Source organism: Daucus carota, chromosome 7 (genome assembly GCF_001625215.2).
Source record: "Daucus carota subsp. sativus chromosome 7, DH1 v3.0, whole genome shotgun sequence".
NCBI classification, from domain to species: Eukaryota; Viridiplantae; Streptophyta; class Magnoliopsida; order Apiales; family Apiaceae; genus Daucus; species Daucus carota.
Genome location: NC_030387.2, coordinates 33,645,617 through 33,666,393, shown reverse-complemented (window position 1 = coordinate 33,666,393; position 20,777 = coordinate 33,645,617). Strand labels below are relative to the sequence as shown.

Here is a 20,777-nt window from a genome sequence, read left to right as displayed (position 1 = left end):
ACAATTAATATGTAGATAAATTTGTATTGAAAGAAGAGAGGGACAAGTATTTTGGGACAATTTTTTTTTCCAAACTGGACCTATAAATTGAGACGGAGGGAGTAATGTTGATGTACAATTTTTTTTTTTTTTAACCTTTTGTTTTGAGTCTAAGCAAAGCAACATCCTCATATTAGGGTTAACTAAATCAAAATATCATAATGACTAAGGAAAATATTAAGATGTTTGTACATTCCTTCTCTACTAATGTATTTACAGAATTACAGTATCTAGTTCTCAAAATTTACTCAAGAAACTGAGGCGTCAAGTATGGCGTACTTAATTTTTAAGCAATAATAACTCAGTCTAGAAAACTATATATAACTAATATGTACCTTCAAAAAAAATTGTTTTATAAAATAAAGAACACTGAAAATCGTAATATTTATTTTTATACAATAAAGAATACTAATTATCATAAGTACTTGATAAACTTGATAAAGAAACAGATGAGTTAATGGTTGATTGGTACACTAACTATTGCATATTTGATACAAAAACCAAATCTTCAGAAATTAGACACAAATTATAATCCTGTGTAATGGAAGCATTGGCAATTTTATGTTCCCATGACTCGAGCACAACTAGGATCATGATCCTTAATTGTGGTGTGGAAGTTACAGTCACGAAGAATCACACAAAAGTAATAGCCAAAGCCCAAAGGAACTGTCAGCATAAAACACTTTAATATACTAAACTAACCCGAGAAAGTTTGGAAAGCATTTTGAGCTAGAGGTACGCCAAAAAAGAATAACTTAATTTTAACAACACGGTCACTATGTTCTAGCATTCGATTTGTTTGGTTCCAGCTTACAGAGAGTATAACAACCCGCGCAAGACAGGTTGCAATTAAAAAACAGGGGAGATGTCAATTCTCTCCGCCTCCAAACATACCCATCATGTCTTTAGCACCAGGCATACCACCCATACCACCCATTTGTTTCATCAAATTCTGTAAGCCACCCATACCACCAATCTGCTTCAGCATCTGTGGAGGAAGGACCTTGCTCATATGCTGCGCATTCATGTTTCTCGATAACGCACTCATCTCTCCTTTCTTTGGAATCTTAAGGCCCTTCATCTTACTCCATATCTTGGCCAATCGTTTGTACTCCTCTAACATCTCCATTACATCTCTTACTTGACGACCAGATCCTCTTGCTATCCTCATGATTCGAGATTCATTCATGAGCTTTGGATTAGTACTATCCAACTCTGCATTAAGACATGTAATTAGAATACAACAATTGTAAGCACTAACAAACATCTCAATAAAAAATATCAGCCCAACTTGCCTTCGTTAGTCATTGAGTCCATCATATACATGTAGCGTTTAATCTTTGCCTGACTTTCCTTCTCACGGCCTTTTGGCATCAACTCCGCACTAAATCCAGGAAGCATAGAAAAAACCTAGCAGAACAAAAAAAATTGATACTGGACTATGACAACAGCAAAAACTAGAATATTTCAGCACACAAAGATACATACAGGTTTTTGTGTTTGCAAGTAATCACACGAAAGAAAAAAATATGACCTAACAACTAAACTAAAAGGGGGCAGAAAATTTTAAATCCTTAGCTTAAAAAGCTAAGGGTTCAAACACTCTTGGGAGCATTAAATTCCTACATGACAATCTAAGCTTAGTTTTAAAAATAATAGTAATAAAAACTATTAAAGTGTATAAAGAAAGTAAGAGCCTTCATATCCAAGTAACTAGAACTTAGCTTAAAGCATTTTCACTTGGCTCATAAGCAGGTTAATCATGCTGTTCACGTTTTCAAAAAAATAGTTGCATACATAAATGCCTATTTGCTATTACTATTAGTCCATAAAATATAAGTTGCTCTACTTGGAGATATTATGTTATAATCCATCTGTTTTGCAACTTATCAGTGAGAATATAATTTTTATTACTAATGAGGAGTAATGGGGTTAAATCATTAAAGATACATATAACCCTATCTATATTTCTCCAAATCACGGAGAATATCTCTTCTTATAGCTAAATTGAGATTAGGTTTATTATCTCCCTTATTTAATTCCTTTTTTGACATTTGCACGTTGGCTTAAACAAAAACAATTATTAGGCTAGACATTTGCACCTAATTGCCAGCTACATTATCCGCACAGACAGCTACACTTCCTTTCTAGAAGTAACTTTTATAAAATAAATACATTTATTTAAACCAAACCAAACCAAACATATATTTAATCAATAAGATTTCTGATGAGAAGATAGCTAGAAGGAGCAGATAATCTGATAAAATTCTTGTTAACATATATATACCAGACAACAACTTAATCTTAAAGAACCTGCGGTAACTTGATAAACAATCACGAAATTTAATTTAAGACACTTATATACTAAGAAAAAACTAATAAAGTTACAGAATAGACATCAGGCTTTATATTGCTACAATCGATTCTTAAACATAATTTTATAAAATTAAAATAAAAAGCCATGCTTGGAGACAAGAACAGCACTAGTCCTAGCACTAACTCTCTCTGGTGTAACTTCTTTCTTAATGCTGTGGAAAAGTTGCACTCACTAATATCACCTCCCAACTATTTTGAATTTTTTTATCAAATTAGTTTCAAGGGTTATATTTGACTTGCAAACTGTACTAAATTTCAATCCCATCTACCTAAAAAAAAACATTAGAACCAGTGTTCTCTGAAACTTTGCGCACTATAGAACTTGGGAAAAAAACCCTTGTGGCATGTTTGGAAACATGGATTTCATTTGAAATTTTGGATATGATGAAAGTGAAGTTTAGATAAACAAAAGAATCTGGATTTGGTTATCATTTAATTTCTGAAATATTCAAGTACTAGAATAAATTTGAGAATTTAAAATGACAACTCAAACCATGTAATTTGAAATCCATCAATTGAAATGAGTTACCTATTTCCAAACACATTCTTGTAAAATTTATGAAGTATTTATGTATTAGAAAGGCGAGGAAAAAATATTCATGTACGAAGAAAGGGCAAAAATGTAGGATTAGAGTATCACGCAAATACAGAAAACACCAAAATATATGTATTTTTTGTCATGTTCACTGGAAAAAAAAAATTCCTCTGGCAGGTTTTTTTAGGAAGATACTACTGTGCACAACCAAACTAGTAAGCTTCAAACCTGGCCAATGGGACCCATTTTAAGTATGTTCTGAAATTGCTCATACATAATCCTCATGGTAAAGTTTCCTTCTGAAAGCTTCTGCAGAAGCTCAGGCTGCTGATCCATGGGAACAACTTCATGAATCTTGTCCATAAATCCAGACCAATCACCCATGCCTGTTAAAGTTCGAGTTCACAGTGTTAGAAATTCAGCCTGAAAAGTGGTTGCAAAAAGAGTAAGTAGACGGAGACAGGGGGAGAAGTAAACGAACCCAAAAGACGGCTCACAAATGGTTTAACATCAAATATTTCAAACTCATCCATATGTTCTCCAGTTCCAATGAATATGACGGGACTTTTGGTTGCTGCAACTCTGAAATTAGAAAGTGGAAACAATAAAAGACGATCAACACTCTATATCCTGATCTAGAACTGAACATACTAAACAGAAAGTCTACATCTGGATATCATAACATGCAATTTGAATATCTGCTGAAACCATTTAACTAATTTTACGAATGCCTAAGGCAATACATTGTAATTTATACGAAGTAATTTGTCAGAAATTGGTGGATTCCTGAGCTATTTGAGACTGTTTTAGAGTTTTCTATTGATAAAAGGCAGGAACGACAAGTGAAGTGGAGATATTAGGGCAAATAGAGAGAGTTAGAAAGAATTCAGAAAGAAATGAGAGAGATAAAAACAGAAAAGACAGAGATTGAGCAGAGAGATAGAATGGGTTAGAAACCCTAGAGAAGAAAGTGAGAATCAGTTATAGAGAAGGTGAAAGTACATGACTTAACAACTATTTATAGACCATGAACTCTATAATAAACACTAGTTATTAAGAAAGCCACAAACAACGCCTACAGCTAAAAAGTAGGACATTTATGTTACTAAATCTTATGATCAGATCAAGAAATGCCTTACTTTTAATTTCCAATATTAAGACAAATTGAAATACTAGTTTTTTTTTTTGTTTTGTTTTAGTACTATTTAAGGAAATAACTATTCACACTTTGATTATTTAAAGGTGAAAAAAAGGGCAGACCGGCAGAGTGCAGACCTCAAACTAGAAATGCTGAATAGTAACTAATAACTACAAACTCCTCTTCTTAGTTTAAAACCTTGGATTCAAAATCAGCAAAAATTGCATCCAAATTTCATAAAATAATATAGCTTTCTGGTATCCAAACAGACTTTTTCACTTGATTTCAGTACCGATGTTTTCATTATCATCTACACTAGAAACTACTTTGCATAGTGATGCCATATAGACATGCACTCTATAAGTGTACTAGGCCAACTATATAACAATTAGCAAAGTAGCACTACCCTGTGATGGATCATGTACCCATCAAACAAAGCAAATAGGCGTAAAATGATACGACCGCACATAAAATAACTTAACATTTGCCAAATTTTACTTTTACAAAATGTAATTGAGTTTAGGACTTACGCACTAAGAGCACCCCCTCCCTTTGCATGTCCATCCATCTTTGTAATAATTACAGCTCCAACTGCAACACTTTGTTTAAATGCTTGCGCTTGATCAAAAGCAGCTTGACCAATACTGCTATCCATAACAAAGATTACAAGATCTGGTTTCTGAAACATCGTAAAAGTAAGAAATTAGCATCTGTAATATGAGGGAACTGAATGCATGATCATAGTATCACATACCGTTGCTTCTGAAACTTGCCGCATCTCTTCAAAAAGAGCTGCTTCCTGTTTGTGGCGTCCACTGGTATCCACAATTATAAGATCACAATTTTCCTTTTTAAATCTTTCTACACCTTCCACTGCAATTTTAACAGGATCCGACTCCATGTAGCTATTAAGAAAAGGAATCAAAACTAAAATGTGAATATCAGATGAATATTCAATATTATACAGGTCAAGGCCAACAAATCAAAAGTTCAAGTATAGGAATAATTAATGTAATATAGGAATGATGCAGGTATTTCTTGTTCAACATTAGCAATTTGCATTTCACACCTGAGGATAAACGGTATATCTAATATGTTGGTAATCAACAATTCATAAAAGATTTTAATTTTGGTCTGCAAGTGCATCTTAAACAGTTACATTTTAGTGAGCTAGGCTTAGTTTCATCTAGGTATTACTCATCTTGGTGGATTCATTAAAAAATTATTTGTTTCTCAAGTAAATTAGCAATTAACAATTCTACAGTTTCCTCAAAAATAAAGGCTCTGTTTCTATTATCAGATTTGTTGTAATTTGAATCTATGTAGTTGTGGACATTGCTACTCTCTTATTGCACATTTGCAGTAATAAGGCCAGTAGGAAGAACAAAAGCGGGGATTACAATTACCTTCCGTAGAAAGGAATTTTAGCTTTGGTAGCATTCTGCTTCAATTGGTCAAAAGCACCAGCTCTGAATGTATCCGCACAAACTAAAGCTGGTTTCCAGCCCTTCTTTTGATGATAAAATGCATATTTTGTACACGTAGTGGTTTTTCCAGAACCTGAAGTAAATTATATCAAATAACGACAAATCTTCGATCTTTCTACAACGAGGGAAAGAAATATATAACAACATAGCACCAAACTTGAATCAAACATATAATAACTACTTTTTCGTACTAAAATGTTTAAAGAAACAATTAAACACTAAATCAAAATACAGCAGATATCGTGCATTCAGTTGTAGCTTCCCAACACAAATTTATTTATTAGCTACACAAAACCTAGCCTGTAATTTCATAGGTTAATGACAAAATGGCACAATCTAACATTATACGGAAATCACCAAAAATAAGTGTACCTTGTAAACCGACAAACATAACCACACTCGGCTTCCCTTTCTTCGGAGCAAAAGCCGGCTTCCCAGGATCCAATATCTTACACAACTCATTAAAAATAGCCTACACATAAAACTCAATCAGATCAACAATTCAATTGCACGATTATACTACAAACACGACGCCTTTCCTATCAAAAGAAGAATTCTACCTTCTGAATAATATTCCGCTTGTTATGACCAGCAGCGAGATCATCGAGATTGACAATCTTCTTGATATTGGTCTGCATATCACGAACGAGCTTGAATTGAACATCAGACTGGAGAAGAGCGCGAGTGATTTCATTAAGACATTCATTAAGAACTTTCTCGTCGATGATTGTGGCGTTGCTCATCTGCTGGAGAGCACGCGTGATGCTCCCCCCTAATTGTTGCAGCACCATCTTGATTAGCCTGCTTTTTGCTTATTCGATTGATCGGTGGTTTCTGATCAGGATCAAACGGGAGCTTTGATTTTGTAATTGGAAGGGAGAGTTGGGTTTTTTGATTTCGGAAACCTAATCTTCACAATCATCGGCCGGGGTTTTATTGCAATTTGCAGCACAATCTTTTTCATTTAAGTAGCGTTATATTGATAATAAATTTTTCTTTTAACAGTAACTTTATCTCCGTTCATAAACAAAAAAACATATTCTTGCAATCTTGCCCCGAGAGGCAAATAATATGTACTCCCTCCGTCCCCCTGAGTAGTATACATTGGGGACGGCGGCACGGACTTTAATGCTCCTGCAAAGTGTAGTTGTGCAATCTATTTTTAAAATTTTTCTTTTCTGAATTAAAGTTTGGATGTTATATTTTTATAAAAAAAAGAAAATCTCAAAAATAAGTTACGGAACTATATTTTATAAGAGCATTGAAATGCGTGTCGAGCAGTTGAAAAGAAACGTATAGAATTAAATGGGACAGAGGGAGTATCATTTACGGATCAGATCAAATTTAAATTTTAAATTTACACACACACACATATATAAAAATTATTTTGAAATTGTGTTAAATTTTGATCATTTATTTAATCTGATCTTTATCTATATCCGTTAAAATAATTTAACATATCACAATTTCGTATAATTTAATATTTTTTATAAAAGATTAAAATTCATTCTAAAACAAATTAAATAATTTTACATATTTTATAAATATAAATAAAAGCGCACAATTAAATGTTTTATGATAAGAACGTTAGTAATTTATACTTTTGTATAATCATGCCAATAGTTTTAGCACATTCTTTGTTGTGTGGTCTGTGGATTTTTATTGCCTTTTGATGTTTTCATACTAATAGGTTTCATTTTATGTTAATTTGATCATATTAATAGTTTAGCACATTCTTTGATGTATCATGAGATCCTAAAACGTAAGAGATTTTTTTTTTCAGTGATGTCAATTAGGTGATTTGAGGACTTTTATTGCCCTTTGATGCTTTCATGCTAATAGATTTTATTTTATGTTAATTTAAAAAATTTATCCGTGATGTCAATTAGGTGGTTTGTCTTTTATTGCCCTTTGATACTTACAGACTTTATGTTATGTTAATTGATGTGTTCGATCACGATCTTATAATACAATTGCAGTTTTTGGTCCAATTGATGTTCTTATTTCTATATTCCTGATTTATTTGCCAGGACAATTTGGTTGATTCTTTTTACCAAGTCTTGATGTAGCAGTTATATTTCGAATCATTTTCTTTTTCTCAAGGATTTCATAATTGGACACTAAATCCATTTCATGTGATAGAGGGGGTGTTGGGCGCCACTTTGCTATTGTATAAAATACTTTATTTGAAGATTGTGATGTTGCTTATTCATTGCGCAATTTTAACCCAACATTAACTTACATCTAAATTAAACTTAACATATATATTATTAAAAATATAAAGTTGTTAAATGCCCGTCCTGCTTATTATTAAAAAATAAGCGCACAAACTAAGCAAAAATAACTACTGCAGAACTTGTATACATATATCCGAGAGTTGATAATTTAAATACCTGCTGCCAAATCTCAAGTGTCCATAATATCATGGTTGATATGCTTATGTATGTTATAATTTAATCTACAGTTTTAGTTAAAAAAATATTTACGGAAAAAAGGTTTATGAAGGCCCATATGAATATTATAACCAACTGACTAACATCCAGAGTTGGAAATCCCATGCTCTGAATGGCAAACAACAATTTCTCTGTGTTCTATCAAAAATGTGGGCTACAGGTTGTCTTTAAACCACTTTACAACTCCATTTGCTACAGTCCTGGCAAAACATCGCAACTAGATAGATTAGTATATACATCACTACTTATGATAATTACGTTAAATACACCTTAAGTTTTGTCCTTCGCATGGCTAGAGAAGCCATGTCCTGAATAGCTTTGGTCATTATTGGACATGGAATAAACAAGTTAACACATGCACTGGACATTACGAAAAAATTCCCAAAACTAAAGACCAGAGTGAAAACAAAAACATCAATATGGATACATACTAGACAAACCTTACTAAACCCTCAAGCTGCGATGCAAACCATGCACACACGAGCCCTTATTTAGCAGTGGTAATATGTAATTATCAAACACCAAGTGCACACAGGGGATTTACAATTCAATCAAAACCACTTTAACAAAATGAAATTTCCCAGCTTATAAGGTTATGCCACACAACACAATTAGGAAAGAAGATTGCCTTGCATAAACCAGTTCACAAATAAAATCCAGCAGGTCATACAACTAAATTTTATTTATTTATTTATTATTATTATTAGTTATTTTTTTTTTGGGGGGGGGGGGGGGGGGGGGGGCATAAGTTGTGAAAAATTAGAATATGAGATAACTGAGTTGTAGTTTCTACTGCATTTACAAATTCAAATACAATTTCCTTCACATGAAGATAATTAAGATATGCACACCTAAAGTTATTAAGAACCACCCGTAAGTCTGCATTGCATTGCAAAAGTTAAAGCTATCGTTCAGCCTTCAGGTAGGTGTCATGGGAAACCAAAAAAAAAAAGTTGATTCATAAATCAATTGAGCCATATGCTAGCATAGCTATTTTAGTGACCAGCCTTAATTCTATCCACATCAGACTATCAATCCAGATATTATACTTAAGCTTTGAGGATGATTATTGTAATCTACTGTACTTCTTTAGAAGCTACTATATAACAAATGTATCCAGTTAGTGTTTTTAGGGACCACATAACAGATAGTCTGTGTATCATAAAGGGGAAGAATGTGTATTGTAAAGGCGAAGAATATTACCCAGCTAAATCTTTTAATGAATTCCATACATCATCTTGACCTGATTCCTCACTCTCTTCAACTATCGAGCCATTTTGACTTTCTGCAACACTAGCTGCAAGAAGGGGAAGGTTGATCTTCCAAATTAAAATCCTTACTAACTCGTTTTATTATATGTATATCATTCCACACACAGAAAGAAAGTCATTGCAAGTTTATGCAGGAAAAATGAAATAAACATTGTCCACCGTATTTAAAAAGTATGATGGTTTATTGTTATAGAGATTTACCAGCTTGCTGAACTTTAGAACGACTCTGTGTACGGCTAGTTGGGGTTCCATTAAGTGAGGCAAGTTCCTCAAGTAGGTCGCGCTCTTTAGTGCTAAAGGGAAAAGAGAGAACTAATCAGAAGTTTGCATGAAGTCCATCAGCAATATGAAATAAAATCTAATTGCTTCAATATTATATCTTGGTGACTCATTGCAGAAGTAATCGTGGACAACTTTCAGTGCCACCAAAGACCATAGTCACGTCTTCCCAGAGCACCTCTGACTTATTGGGATGGTCATCACTATGGGGACAGGGAGTACCACATATTGAACATACAGAAATTAAAACACATACACAAATACAATATTCCATGATATACTCGATTCTGAATATTAAAAAGTAGATAGACATTCAAGCTCTAGCTAATGATGGTTGGAGTTAAATGAACTCCTTCTAACCGGTGTATGTAATTGAGCACGGAGGGGGGGATCTGTGTGCATATGCACATTTGTGAGTACAGAGAAAAAGAATTCAAAGAAAATGTGTATAGCTTTTGTTCCGCCTAAAATGCACAATGAATCATAGTTTACATACACTTTTGTTAATATTGAAATTATATCAACTCCAGCGCGTAATTTGATATATTAGGAATCATAAAACCGACTAATTAACAAAATGTAGCTCAATGGCACACCGAGTTACTGATATATTGCACTCCAAGAATAAAAGTTCAGATGCAAAGATCTACACGGGCCACGGCCTGAAAGGCACGATATGTTTAAGCACTTGCTGTTGGTGACAGCTAAATAAACCGCTTCTTCAGGGTCTGTGTTGTTGGTAGTTGGTACGGAGAAAAGTGAATAAGAGAAAGTGTGTACATATTTATAGCTTTTGGGCAATCCAAAGGCTGCACAATGACTTTTAAGATTACATACGTCTTGTGTAATGTTAGAAAGAAAACGTATATGTATCTGTAGCTTTCACGCAATCCAAAAACCGCACAATCAATTTTAAGATTACATGCATCTTGTTAAAAGTAAGAAACGAAATCAATGCAAAACGTAGAATTGATTCAGCAACCACCATTAGATGACAAAAACTATGATGTTAGCTTAATGGCAATTGGCACAAACAGTCACACACCTGATGCGTTTTGGTATACTGACTTTCACAGTAAATGAGTGGTCACCGCGTATTGATGGTCTATTCAGCTTAGGTGCACCTTTCTTTGCCAGGACAAGCACATCCCCAGGTTGAGTACCAGGAGGGATCTGGAGTTCAGTAGTCCCCTCAACTGTCTTCACCTGTTCAAGACAATTAGTCAAGAAATTGTGACTTTACATGATTCCTAGATGAGACTGCATACATGCACAGCTACCTATGAGTCAAGAATTAATACAAGCAATATTAGTAATTATTTCTAGGAATAGACAGGAGTCATAGACTTACTTTAGCAACTGTTCCCAATATTGCATCGAGATAACTAATTGAGACTGTTGAGTATAGATCTATACCATCTCTTTGGATCTCTGGTATCTCTTTAACATCAAGGTAGACAAAAAGATCTCCAGGAGGGCCCCTATAAAACAGAGAAGAAGAGAACTCCAATGCTAGTTATGTATGTTTATACTATATGAACTAGCAAGTTATTTCAAGTTAAACAAGTGCATAGTCAATCTTGAGTGAATCATATATTCATATATCTGCCACACAGAATCTAAAACTTGAATGTTATACTTTATTTCCTTCACTGTCTGCACTTGAAATGTGATCACATCATTTAGTTCTTAACAAATTCATTTTTCAAAGATATGTTGTGCCAAAGCCCTATAGTCCACTAAAAAAAGTTTTCACATCTAATTGTAATCTATCCTTCGATGTAAATATGAGTTGTCCTTCACATTAAAAGTTAAAGTTATAGGAGTAACAATATTTTGCAGTAGTACCAAGGTTGATCCTTATATCGTGAGTATCTAAAGGTCATCATGAGTTAGGATCGCTGATTTACACCCGTGAGGCATCAACATTGGCAGGTTTTTAAACTTGTAAATAGAGTGCAATCACATTTTTAGGCCACTTTGATGTAGGACAAGCTATAAGAACGAGAAAAAGGATAGATGTTAATGGATAAATTTCAGGAAAACTACTAGCCCCGATTATCCAACCTCAGAAGATCCCAGGAGTTCTCTACCATAGAAGAGAAAGATTTGTTTGGATTGAAACCCATAACAAGAGAGATAATAGTCTCAATATCATAAATTCAGAGTACCAGGCCACAAATACTATGGATCTAAAACAGACTTCTACATTTGAGATCTTAAGCATTTGGCGACTAAATTCAACATATTTTCATGCAGCGCGCTTACCTGGAAGACAGTTTGTGAAGGTATGCAGGAAAAAAGTAGGACAAATGAAAAAAAAAAATTATTGTTTCAGGAGATAATGTAGGGGCAGGATTCTTTTCTATTTCGGATCACAACATAAGTCCATTATTCATAAAATCCTCCCTATCGGCGTACTATTGTTCCAGGAACTGACCTTTTGTTTTTCTTGTTTAAAGTTTCTTTGATGTCTTTGTGATTTTCAGTGTTTTTAGGCTAAGAATGCAGTAAAAGCAAGTAGAATCTACTGAATTTTAATAGAGATGAGTAAACAAAGATATGTAAAGATCTTCACAGAGGTTAGAAGAGAAAGTGCAAAACAAAGTTAGCATTACTTTTTATAAAATGCAACATAACAGATATTACAATCTAAAGGACAATTTAAAGACTTCCTATTCTGTAAAGTACTACTGGCAATTGTATAAGAAACTCACTGTTTTACTCAGAAGATTATGATTACTCTACTAGTGCCTTCCTAACATATCGTAATTCTTATAGAAAGTGCAGTACAATGTACAGTTTCATATTTTATGGAAACTCGTTATAAATTGAGGTGTGTTTGCTTTCTACATTTAATTCCTTGAACCTGACACTAAGGTTGTTACAGCACAGCAAGGGCGCTAATTCGGACAGAGCAGGGTTCATATGGCAACATTTACATGAAGTCGTGTGTGTGTGTGTGTGTAGTATCATCTATATTCCAATTTATATTATCACGAGTTTGAGATAAAAGAGCTCTAAATTACACTTTTGATCCTTTACATACCCCTTTGGTCCAGCATCACCTTCTCCGGCAACTCTGAGAATGCTACCTTTGCCCACTCCAGGAGGAATTTTGACTTTAATATCCTTCTTAACACGTATACGTCCCTCCCCAGAGCAACTACGACAATACTCAGAAATCACTTCACCATTGCCACCACATTTCGGACATACAGATACCTATATTATGTAGAAGCAGAGAGTAAACAAAAGAACCAGCAACAGAATCCACTTATCAATGTAATGAATACAGAGTTGTTGAATAATGTATATCAGGTACAAAAAGAATTATAAAATGATGATGCAGGAAGTGACTAGAGAAACTATGGACAGGGAAAGTCAATACAAGGATGAACCTGAGTTGATTAATCTCAAAAAATTAAAATACGGCAAGGGTTTCCCAACTGCATAAGGGATAAATTAAGATGGACAACAAAGAGACTCATTTTAATATACGATAGATCACAATAGTCAAGCCTTCAAATGATATGTTCGGAATTACAATTGATAGGGAATAAACATTAGTAATAAAATTACAATTGGGAGGTTGAATCGATCATCAGAAGAAAAATTAGGCCAAAAATTAGGATACATTCTGGAAAATCAAACTTCCATCGAAGAGAAGCAAATGAAAGACTTCCATAAATATTATCTAGAATCGAGAATGAAGTTTTCGTTCCGTACATGCCAGATCATGAATTAGTAACTGCATCCAATTTCCAAACCAAAATCCCAATTGTTTCGAACTTTCAATTTTCAGAATGGAGAATATTTACGGAATCTCCATGATTAGGACTAAACCTTATTCCATGGTATTTATATAAGGTTCCTCTTTCTTATTCTTAAGAAAGTCCCCGAGAGGGCTTAATTGATCCATGATTTCTGTTTCATCCTTTTTCCCTTTTCGTTTGAATGGAGAAATATATCCATCAATCATTTAATTCTGATCCTTTTTTATTCTCTTTATCACAAATAAGCCCCTACATATCTGATCAACTACTAGGGTCGCGTATAAACAGATATATGTACATGCTAATTTCCACATGCTAAATAGGATTAATCCATTTACTAAAGGTACATCACAAATACCTATAACTGTAGCTAGCTTTAACTATGTAAGAGATGATTTTGAGTTTGATTATGACATATGATAAAGATAAAGGAAACAGCTCTGATTTCAATGTGAGAAGTACACATTTGTTAATCTTTGAGCAATGAAAGGAAAATAATTATATTACATCACCTGCGAAAACATGCCGAAAGGAGTTTGTTCAGTTCGCATAACTTGACCTCTGCCGCCACAAGTTGAGCATATCCTCATTTTGGAGCCAGTTTTAGCTCCAGTACCAGCACACACTTCACATGTTTCAAGATGTGAAAGTTCAAATTCTTTTTCTGCTCCGAATATAGCAGCTGCAAATTCCAGTGTCATGTCATAACTGGTACAAAAGGTACATACACTATTAGACCATCTCCAACCCCGACACTACAGTAGTGCAACTTTTACGCTATTTTAGTGTCAAATTCACATCATTCATAAAATGCATTCCAACCCATTGATACTATAATTTACACTAAAAGGATTCTATCAATGATATGAAGGGAACAAATTAGTTTATTAACAAAAACAAGGGCATTGTTGGAATTACAAAAAAAACGCCAAATTTGGTGTAAAAGAACACCAAATGTACTTTTGACCCCAAATTTGATATCACACTATCCACTCGGTGCAAGTTCTACACCATTTTAGTGTTGCACTGGAGTTGGCTTTGCACTATAATAGCGTTATAGTGTTGGGTTGGAGTTGCTCTTAGGTTTTGTAATTATAGACAAAGGTAAGTTTTCAACTGTACAAACTCTCCAGATTTTCGCAAGTAGACAAACCTTTTAAAATCAAACCAAATATCAACTAAGATTAACATGGTCATTTGCTGCAATAGAAATTACTAAGCAATGGTAGTAAGACATAATGCAGCTTCTTAACAGAGAAAAACTGATAAAAAGATTTTATTTGTCAAAGACTATGGCACAATAAGAAGAAGCAAGCACAAATGCTAAAATGGTAAAATGTTTAGAATTCAGACGTGGGCCAGGCTTTTTACACATGACACTTCAAGACAATAAGAAGCAAATAAGACACTTCACCATTTATTCAAACATCATAAGAAGATATTGGAACAATCAATTGAAGCCTGGTAGATGAGAAAGTTTCAGCCTTAGTTGTTGGTATCTATGTTGCAGCCATAAGGTGTAAATTCGAAATCGATGACAATGTACGATAATTTTAATACAACAAAATATACACATCCTGATAACTGATTATATATGCACAAAATTAAAAATCCTAGCAAATTAAGTATTTCCAAAGAATTGCAACAATATATATTCACCGTATATCTTCGCCTTTAGTAACAGTAGTACGACCACGCGTTCCAAACCCAGCAGAATCCATACCAGGGAAGCCACCACCCATACCACCCATGTTAGAGCCAAAAAATGTCTCAAACAAATCAAAAGGATTGGTCTGCAGCGAAATAAAAGGTTTATAAGCCAAAGTAGAAGGGCCATGGCATGCATGCAAGCAACAAGCTAGCTCTGATTGAACTTTTTGCAGCAGCAAAATTGTTTCAGTAAAAAATTTCCACTTCCATGATTTGGATATGCAAGCCATGTTGAATATCTGCTTTAGGGTAAACCCCTTTTTTTATTGCATTATTTACCAGATCCACTGGCAAGTGCCCTCTGAATCCTTCATAAATGTCTTGACTACCATTTCTCAAAATTCAAGGAAACTATTTCTTCCTAAAGATCTACTGCATAACTATACACGGTTCCACATACTTTGGCAGAGAGCTTGTATGCCCATAAATTCTTTTTGGGTAGGGGGTGTATATATTTCAATGAGCAGAGTAACAAGCAGCATAAACCTTAGAAGGAAGAATGAAAAGTTCTTCAAAATCTTATATTAATTTACTTAAAGGAAACCACAAGGTCACGTCTTCTAGTAATTGAATTAATATTTCAGCTTTTTATTTCCTCTATGATGGATGATGTAATGCATGAATATAAAAGCTCGGCATGCGTAATTGTCTACCTAGAAGACAACAAATGTTTAAGTGAATAACCAGCAGCAAATGCAACTGCTGCAATAATTATAAACTTCAAAGTTAGACCACATTTAGGATTTATGTCATCATTGTACATCTCCGGAATTTGAGAAAATAACTGTTGAGTCGTAAGAGAGAAAAAAATCATAAATGATAAATAGATGAAAAGGCCAAGTATATTTCATGGAATCATGGTTTAAGGCCTCACACGACTGTAATTTGTATGTTATACGAGGTCTTTTTGTTTTTTGCATATTTTTCTTTGATTACTCAAGTTCATGCTGTAAATGGGTGATAAAGCTCAGGTTGGCCACCCAAGTACTGGTAATGAAGCTCTATATCTCACTCTTCACATGTGCAAATTATCTCTGTAATAAAAAGGCAATAGTCTCAGAATTCCCTATGCTAAAATATGCTGTCTTAAGTCAGTTCAATGAGTAAAATTAGATGATGAAAAAATTATTTTAAAAGGCAGTACCGTGTATGCACCAGCCTGTGCCCCTACACCGCTCTTAAGTCCGGCTTCACCATACCGATCATATAAAGCCCTCTTCTTGTCATCTGATAACACCTGACAATTTTGCACTTCAGAATCACATAATGAATGGGTGAATGGGTGTCACCAACTTAAAAACTCAAGGACTTTAAATCTTCCAACTTGTTCATGACAAGATGAAATGCAAGTGGTTCTTAAAGCTAAGAAGAGATACTCCACATAACACAATTACTTCTGATAGAAAGAACATGCAAGTCTGCACTGTTGCGTATATAAATGTTCATGTGGTCAATTCAATATGAGAAAACTGTTTGCAAAAGTTGATATTTGTAATTTGCAAATAATGAACACTGGGCTGTATTGAAATATGAGATCATAGTATCCATGTTGATTAATCCAAGAATTATATATTTTAAGAATAGGAATAAGAATGTCACTCCATACATGGGCCAAATGTTATCAATCCTAACTCCTAAGACAATGGGCTGCAATTATTGGATTCATAGAATTAAGATAAGCATGACCCCTACTTTTAAGCTTTCTTATATTAAGTGATATGTAAATCTACAAGTATATAGGAACTACATGTGCGTGGATTTATTAGTATGCTCATATTATATAACAACAATCTCAATATATACAGCTGAAAATCCATAAATAAGTTTATTTTCTTCCAAAAAAAAAAAAAAGAGAGTTGATATTATTCCCAATTAAGCTGCAAGTTATAAATATTACTGTATTAGGATAAATAAAGCAGTAAACTGTATGTAGCTTCTATTAGACTGAATCACAAACGTAGGTTTCTCGGAATTTTATTCATTTTCCTGAGCTTTTAATGGGGGGTTTTATTTTTGGATCTCGTTTCAGTTTTTCATATGCTCGTGGGGCATTTACAATCTTAATGCTGTGACGCTTACGGTAAAACAGATAGAGATATTATGGTATGAAATTTGCGAGCTGTTATGCTAAGTCTCGTGTTCAGGATTTTAGCAACAATACATCGCTAGGTCAACAAGAATACCGGGTAACTGCTTTCAAAGCTAATAACAATATAAAAGTTGGAAACTAAACTCTGCATGAAGCTCTTTAGGGTCAGGACATACATATAAGGTGAGAACGACTTTAGCCTTTTTGTGAAACAAAATTGACGAAGATAAGCATTTTCAATTTTTTAGACATTTCCAGCTGATGGGATACGCATTTGGCAATGGGTAGCAATTTTTTATAATAAAATTGAGATGCACATTTATGGATGGAGTATCTCATACAAAATGGGTATCTCATTTGGCAAATGCGTATCTGAAAGGCTAAAATTGGCCATAACCATAGAAATGGTTACGTTTGTCCATGTTAAATAAGAATTAATTTTTAGCATTTTTTCATATGCAGAGAAGGATATGTGAATGTAGAATATAAAAGCATTGTGTTTCAGCAAGGGATCCATTATAATGGTTTTTCCTGTTTCACAACCTATGAGTCTTCGATAACAAAATCAGACATATAATATCAAGCATGAGTAAATTAGTAGCTTTATACATACCTCATAGGCAGCACTAATCTCTTTAAACTTTTCCGTAGCTCCGGGTTGCTTGTTGACGTCGGGATGATACTATAACGCAACACGCATAAGGATATATCAGAAGTTTTAAGAAAAGTTACAGCATTAAGTTTTGCATGGTTAGCTATACAGGCTTCTACCGCATACCATTTCCAGACATAAAAGGTGAATCAAACCGCTTTTAAGCAACACAAAAGAAGTCAAAAGGAACTGAACACGTAGCAAATCAGCATGTGCCAGAAAAGAGAATCAGTATCACAGATATAGAAGATTTACCTCAGCTCGGTCTCATCTAGAAAGTAAAATTTCTACTTAACTCTACTAATTCAAAATATTACCAAATTTTAAGCAGGTAAAATGATCATAGAATCACCCATAATGGAATTGAGATTACTTCAATACAAAATCCATCATATCAAACATGTTTTTCACATGGCGTCGCCTCCATATAGCATCGTGGCAGCATATATGAGAAGAAAAATATACATTATGGAAGCTACAAATTTATATATATGACTGTATCGTTAAAAGAACGTAACAACTAAGAGCAAGTCCAATAGGTTACCTATCTCATTACTTATTAATAATATAAAATAATGAATCCTAGTGAGTCTTAGTGATTTAGGTAATTTAATTTTAGTGTCAACTCCAATAGCAATCCCTATATTTGTTCTCTTAAGATTATTTTAATAATAAATTTAAGAGAGAGAATGGGAAAAAGAGGGAAAAGACAAAGAAAGAAGGAGAGAGATGATTATTTTATTCATAAATATTAAATAGTTAATGGCTAGGGGTTACTTATAAATAGGTAATGGCTAAGAGATTTGAGGTTGTGCTAGTGATTTAGGTAACCACTAGAATAGTGTTGGAGCGCATTTTTTTGACACATTACCTAAATGTGAGTTTAGCACATTATATAGGTAACCTATTGGACTTGCTCTAAGAACTACTAAATTTATCAATATATAAAAACTAAAAAGCCAACCAAATCCCTAACTTGCTATAATAAAACTAAGAACTGTACAGTGACCCTTATTTCTTCCATTCCACAACATATAAGGAGGTATCAGTATTCACTATCCACGGGAAGTTGTAGCATAACATTCATGTACAACTGCACGTCACATCACAAGTTACTAAAAACACATTTGCTTTCAGTATAATCACTTGTTTTCCTTTTCCCGCCAATGTCTATCAGTTACAAGTGATCCTTCCTAAATCCTCAAGATGTGTTCACTTGGATGGAATGGAATGGAATGCAATGATAATGGAATGAAACTTGTACTCTCAGTTGCGGTTAATTAGAGACAATGTCTATAATTTTCATTTCTTCAATCATTCCATTCCAACTATTTGAACTAGAAATCTAACTCACATGTCTAGGAAGAAATGCTCATTCCACTTCTTCATCATGTGTCCCTGCAATATTCATCATAAGAAATTTGGACTCACTCATATTTAGTCACTATTGTCTCCCTCTTTCTTCTTCCGCCATTAAACTTCTTTATAATTTTCCATTTCATTCCATTCTATCTAAGTGAGCGCAACCCCATTATCTCTTAAAAACAAACATCAAAATGCCACTCCTCCACCTCACGTTTCAAGCACAAGCACCACAAAGAAACATAAAGCAATCTAACATCTAACCGATAGCATTTCCGCATTTTCCAATACCTAAACAGACTAGTGGAAACTAAACTAAAATTAAGATCAATACAACAGTGAATTGATTATTAAATTACAATGCAAAACAAAACTAATTTCGATATAACAACATCATTAGGCATTATACCGAGGGAGGCAAGGACTACCTGCCGAGCCAACTTCCGATACGCGGCTTTAATTTCCTTATTATCCGCAGACTTAGAAACACCGAGAGTCGAATAATAATCAGCTGAAGCCGAAACAACAGTCCTGACTCGCTTAACACAAATCCTACTCCTATTAAATTCAGTACAATTAAACGAAGTCGAAACCGAAATGAAGCAATTCTGTCCCCAAATTTGAGCACCGCCAGCAAAAAACGAGGAACTGGAGAGGAGCAAGCATCTAGAACGTTCGGAGACGAAGCTAGGGATGGGGGAGAATGACGTGGGCGTCGAAGCCAATGCTGCAGCCATTAATAAAGTAGAGACAATAGCTAGGGTTTCGAGGAGAAAGAGCTAGTGAAAGTGTTTGATTTTTTTTAATTTGTTCATTTGGACGAGCTTGTCGAAGATTGAAGAGAGGGGGTTTGGTTTTTAATGGATGAAAAGGGAGGAGGATGTGGTGCCAGGACGGGCTTACACGATATATATATACACCTGCGTTTATCTATTTGTATTGTGTGCCATTTTGTTTTATTTTTCTCCATTTTAGCACGTTTTATGTTTTCCAGTTTTATGCATTTATCCTGTTTTTCACTTTTTTGTTTTTTCAATACTCGAGTGCCCTCGAGCTAAGTATTTATAAATTATATGAGTGGGTCGGTGATAGATGGGTAATAAATAATTAATAATTTTATTAATAATTTATAATGGTATATTGTGTAATGTACTTATGTATGAGTATATATTGATAATCAATAATTTTTATATGTATTTAAATTAATAATTTATTTTGATAGGTTGTTGAAGAGATCCCAACTTCAATTTAATAATTCTCATTACTTTGATTTGATTGATCTGATAACTTTAATGTATTATACTCGATTATAAATTGATAAACAAATTTTTATATATTTACATTTATAATATATGTTATAAATAATTAAGTTAGGTTTCATTTAAATGGTCACCATCCTTCATTTCAATATCCGGACACCGTGACATCACACGGACTTGTCATATACATAATAAAGCTCTATTGGATAATAAATGGTAAATCAAGTGAAGCGATCATGATTCGGTATAGAATTCATTAAGTCGAGATGATTTGTTGTCAAATTCGGGATTAAAACCACCAACATATGAACATTTTATTATCATAAAATCCTAAAACTCATGTAACTCTAG

At 33.9% G+C, this 20,777-nt stretch overlaps 2 protein-coding genes across 2 annotated transcripts; both read right to left on the bottom strand.

The window, feature by feature from the left end:
- Window positions 1-706: 706 nt before the first annotated feature.
- Window positions 707-6,613, bottom strand: LOC108196446 (signal recognition particle subunit SRP54 2). The gene is made up of 9 exons (XM_017363742.2): window positions 6,136-6,613; window positions 5,948-6,047; window positions 5,495-5,648; window positions 4,843-4,993; window positions 4,619-4,767; window positions 3,432-3,532; window positions 3,179-3,336; window positions 1,335-1,449; window positions 707-1,254 (listed from the first exon to the last, which is right to left on the bottom strand). Exons 1-9 carry the CDS (start codon window positions 6,364-6,366, stop codon window positions 908-910), a joined length of 1,506 nt encoding a protein of 501 aa, XP_017219231.1. The 5' UTR covers window positions 6,367-6,613; the 3' UTR covers window positions 707-907.
- A 1,293-nt stretch (window positions 6,614-7,906) lies between these two features.
- LOC108196704 (uncharacterized) lies at window positions 7,907-20,091 on the bottom strand. The gene is made up of 11 exons (XM_017364107.2): window positions 19,596-20,091; window positions 17,767-17,835; window positions 16,209-16,301; window positions 15,014-15,147; window positions 13,867-14,062; window positions 12,628-12,803; window positions 10,930-11,059; window positions 10,624-10,784; window positions 9,501-9,592; window positions 9,232-9,325; window positions 7,907-8,228 (listed from the first exon to the last, which is right to left on the bottom strand). The coding sequence occupies exons 1-11, from the start codon at window positions 19,902-19,904 to the stop codon at window positions 8,183-8,185; spliced, it is 1,500 nt and encodes a 499-aa protein (XP_017219596.1). The 5' UTR covers window positions 19,905-20,091; the 3' UTR covers window positions 7,907-8,182.
- Between the last annotated feature and the right edge of the window lie 686 nt (window positions 20,092-20,777).

Coding starts and splice junctions, on each gene's coding strand:
- LOC108196704 (XM_017364107.2), bottom strand. CDS start 19,904: ATGGCTGCAGCATTGGCTTCGACGCCCACGTCATTCTCCCCCATCCCT. Junction 14,063..15,013: donor ACTAAAGGCGAAGATATACG/GTGAATATATAT, acceptor CTTTTGTACCAG/TTATGACATGACACTGGAAT. Junction 9,593..10,623: donor AGTATACCAAAACGCATCAG/GTGTGTGACTGT, acceptor TTTTCCCTTTAG/CACTAAAGAGCGCGACCTAC.
- LOC108196446 (XM_017363742.2), bottom strand. CDS start 6,366: ATGGTGCTGCAACAATTAGGGGGGAGCATCACGCGTGCTCTCCAGCAG. Junction 6,048..6,135: donor AGCGGAATATTATTCAGAAG/GTAGAATTCTTC, acceptor TTTTATGTGTAG/GCTATTTTTAATGAGTTGTG. Junction 4,768..4,842: donor GGCAAGTTTCAGAAGCAACG/GTATGTGATACT, acceptor ACGATGTTTCAG/AAACCAGATCTTGTAATCTT.